This window comes from Leiobunum rupestre, chromosome 7 (genome assembly GCF_980474605.1).
Source record: "Leiobunum rupestre chromosome 7, qqLeiRupe1.1.hap1, whole genome shotgun sequence".
In the NCBI taxonomy this organism is placed as follows: Eukaryota; Metazoa; Arthropoda; class Arachnida; order Opiliones; family Sclerosomatidae; genus Leiobunum; species Leiobunum rupestre.
In genome coordinates this window covers 1,835,288-1,838,751 of record NC_143390.1, presented here as the reverse complement: position 1 = coordinate 1,838,751, position 3,464 = coordinate 1,835,288, and the positions used below count along the sequence as shown (strand labels likewise).

At 42.2% G+C, this 3,464-nt stretch overlaps 1 protein-coding gene across 1 annotated transcript; it reads left to right on the top strand.

Annotated features, from left to right (window-relative positions):
• The first annotated feature begins 376 nt into the window (after positions 1-376).
• On the top strand, positions 377-1,417 carry LOC149933880 (uncharacterized). The gene has a single exon (XM_090181065.1). It carries the CDS (start codon positions 377-379, stop codon positions 1,415-1,417), a length of 1,041 nt encoding a protein of 346 aa, XP_090037191.1.
• Positions 1,418-3,464: the final 2,047 nt, after the last annotated feature.

Here is a 3,464-nt window from a genome sequence, read left to right as displayed (position 1 = left end):
ACGGCCAAAGCATTGAACACCGTCTTCGGTTGGGTGATTTGCGGTCCGAAGGGTTTGATGAGTCCAGAACAACGACATCCAATGGTCCAAATTCATTCCTGTACAATCGATGACCAATTGTCTAGATTCTGGGAGCTACAAGAGATATGTCACTGTCGACGAACTTCAATGCGAAGAAAGCTTCTCAAAATTCACCACCCGCAACAAGGATGGAAGATACGTAGTTCGTCTTTCATTAAAGGGTCATCAAGAACTTGGAGAATCCCGACACATGGCGGTATGAAGATTTACGAACCAAGAGAGACGATTACAAACAAATCCTGGTGTATACGAACAATATCGGACATTCGTGAAATAATATATCGACTTCGGACACATGTCCTTGCTCTATGAAGAAGAAAGAACTGCTCATAAGGGATTCTATTTACCACATCACGCCATTGTCAAAGAGAGCAGTACTACTACAAAATTAAGAGTAATTTTCGATGCGTCAGCTAAATCAACAAACGACATCATGCTTGTCAGGCCCAAAATTCAAGACGACTTAATATTGTTATTGATTCGTTTCAGGCTACACGCTGTCGTAATGACGGCAGACATTGAGAAAATGTACAGACAAATCTTAGTCCATTCACAGGACACGAATCTACAACGAATTGTCTGGCGCACAAGTCCGTCAGAGCAATTACGTGACTACAAGTTACTAACAGTCACGTATGGTACTGCGTCTACTCCGTTCCTTGCGACACGAACGCTCAAGCAACATCAATATCCTAAAGCAGCAATGGCTCTAACTGAAGACTTCTATGTCGACGATTTGATGACCAGAGCCGATAACACCGATTACATCAAAACACTCAAGTTGGATTGGGACGATTATCTCCATGAATGTGGTAACCAGAATTGGAAGGTGTTTCAGATAGACCTGAAGGAGATCAAACGATTAAACATTCAGCGTCACATCTCGCAACAGCGAGCTCAAGAATTCAGCCTCCAAGGTTTCTGCGATGCGTCCGAGAAGGCTTACGCTGCGTCAGTATACTTACGGACCAGAAATCAGGATGGTAAAGTACAAACGCATTTGATCGCAGCAAAAACCAAGGTAGCACCACTGAAACCAGTGTCATTACCGAAGCTCGAACTTTGTGGCGCCGTGCTTCTCATTCGTCTAGTCAAGACAATCCATGACGCACTTAAGAAAACCACCTTAGAAATTTACTGTTGGACAGACTCGAAGACGGTCTTTGGATTGCTTGCTTCATCACCACAACGTTGGAAGACGTTTATCGCTAACCGAGTATCAGAGATCCAAGGTTCGGTCACTGGAGTAAAAAGACATCATGTCAAAGGTGAACACAACCCAGCTGATTGCGCCTCTAGGGGTATGGTCGCCGTTGAACTCCACAATTATCCATAATGGTGGAATGGGCCGTCTTGACTCAATCAGGCTACGGAATCCCACCATCAAGTCGTTCCAGACGAAACTGAAGAGTGCCTACTCGATGCTAGAACTATTCCTGCACTTTCTACGCTGGGTAAGGTAGATGCGTCCTTACTTGATTATTACTCATCATTGTCCGTGTTACTTCGAGATACATCCATCGATTCCTGAAAAACACTCGAACGTTCAAACCTAACAGGACAACTGGTCCGTTATCTACAACCGAAATCGATTCCGCACTCAAATATTGAGTAAATACTGTTCAACAACAAAATTTCAGTGAAGAAATAAGATGTCTAAAGACATCTTTACCAATTCTGTCAAAAAGTAAATTACTGTCATTAAATGCATTTCTTGATCCAGATGAATAACTTCAAGTTGGAGATCGGATTCGAAGAGCTAAAAAGTATACCGATCGACTCCCTCCGATGATCTTATCACGAAGAAAAAATTTAACAGATCTGATACTTTTCCATGAACATTTAAGGCATTTACATGCCGGACCGCAGCTGCTTATATCAGTCATTCAGTGACGCTTCTGGGTATTCGGCTTTCGAGATGCGGCCAGATTTCATATTTGACGTTGCGTGCCATGAGTCCGACAGAAAGCGACCACCCTCCAGCAAAAAATGGCAGATTTACCCGCAGCACGCGTCAACCCAGCTAGAGCGTTCTTACGATGTGGTATGGACTACAACGGACCATTTCCCCTAAAGGTCATAAAAATTCGTGGACAGAGGACTTTCAAGGCGTACGTAGCTCTCTTCGTTGGTTTTGTAACCCGAGCGATTCACTTTGAAATTGTCAGCGACATGACTGCAGATGTCTTCCTAGCTGCGTTGAGACGATTCACAGGTCAAAGAGGATAGAGCTCCGACATTTATAGCGACTGTGGGTCCAACTTCCACGGTGCAAATCGAGAACTTAAGGTTTTTCTAAAGTTTACGACAACACGGAGTAGTCGCAGTGCATTTTCACGGTCAACATCGAATGAAGGTATTCGCTGGCATTTTAATCCACCCAGCGCGCCAACCTTTGGAGGTCTCATCTAAGGCGAACCGTGGGACTGACTGCTTTGACGTTCTAAGATATGAATACCTTACTATGCCAAGTCGAAGCTTGCCTGAATTGTAGACCCTTGTCAGCATTATAAACTGATCCCGACAGCCTTGTGGCTTTAACACCCGGACATTTCCTGATTGGTGACGCCTTGACTGCAATTCCAGAACCTGACCTAACGACTACCTAAACAAACCATCTCACACGATGGCAGTTGGGACAACAACTCCTTAAGCACTTTTGGCGTAGATGGAACAATGAATACAACGCCCTAAATGGCTTTCAGTCAAACGAAGCTTACAAGTCAACGATCTCTTCCTACTTAAGAACAAAGATCTTCCTCCGACCAAATGGAAGCTGGGCAAAATACCGGAGATACATCCTGGCGCAGACGGTTGTGTAAGAGTGGTCACCGTCAAGACAACTGACCGTGTGCTGCAGCGACCCATTAATAAATTATGCTTACTACCAATGGAATAATGTAATCTGAATAATTAAAATGAGATTTTAAGAACACCGGGATGTTCGCAACTACACGTTTTTATTATTTGTAATGTGTTTTTTAATCGCAGAGTAAGATGATTGTTATCTAAACTTTTTTTTATTCTGATTTTCTGTATAAATATCATGGCCTGTCAATTTATTGGCAGTATTGTTTAATATTCGAAGTAGACATGAACGATCAATAAATTACTGTTCGGTACTTTTAATTCGTGAGCTATTATTTCTGTCACTTACTGGGTTGGTATGCACAACATTATTGCGATGTTACAATTTTCAACGATTAACTTGTAAAAGATACGACGTCTAGCTTGCAATTGATTTTGAAGTATTTCTATTCACACCAGACGCGAGTGTAAAATAATTTTTCTCAAATAGTTTCGTTGTATACATATATGTCGCAAACCAAAAAATATTAAACAACTAAAATAAGCTTTGACCAATATGATTCGCGTCCATTTAC

What these genes read in the sequence shown, in the direction of transcription:
- LOC149933880 (XM_090181065.1), top strand. Translation starts at nt 377, where the DNA reads ATGTCCTTGCTCTATGAAGAAGAAAGAACTGCTCATAAGGGATTCTAT.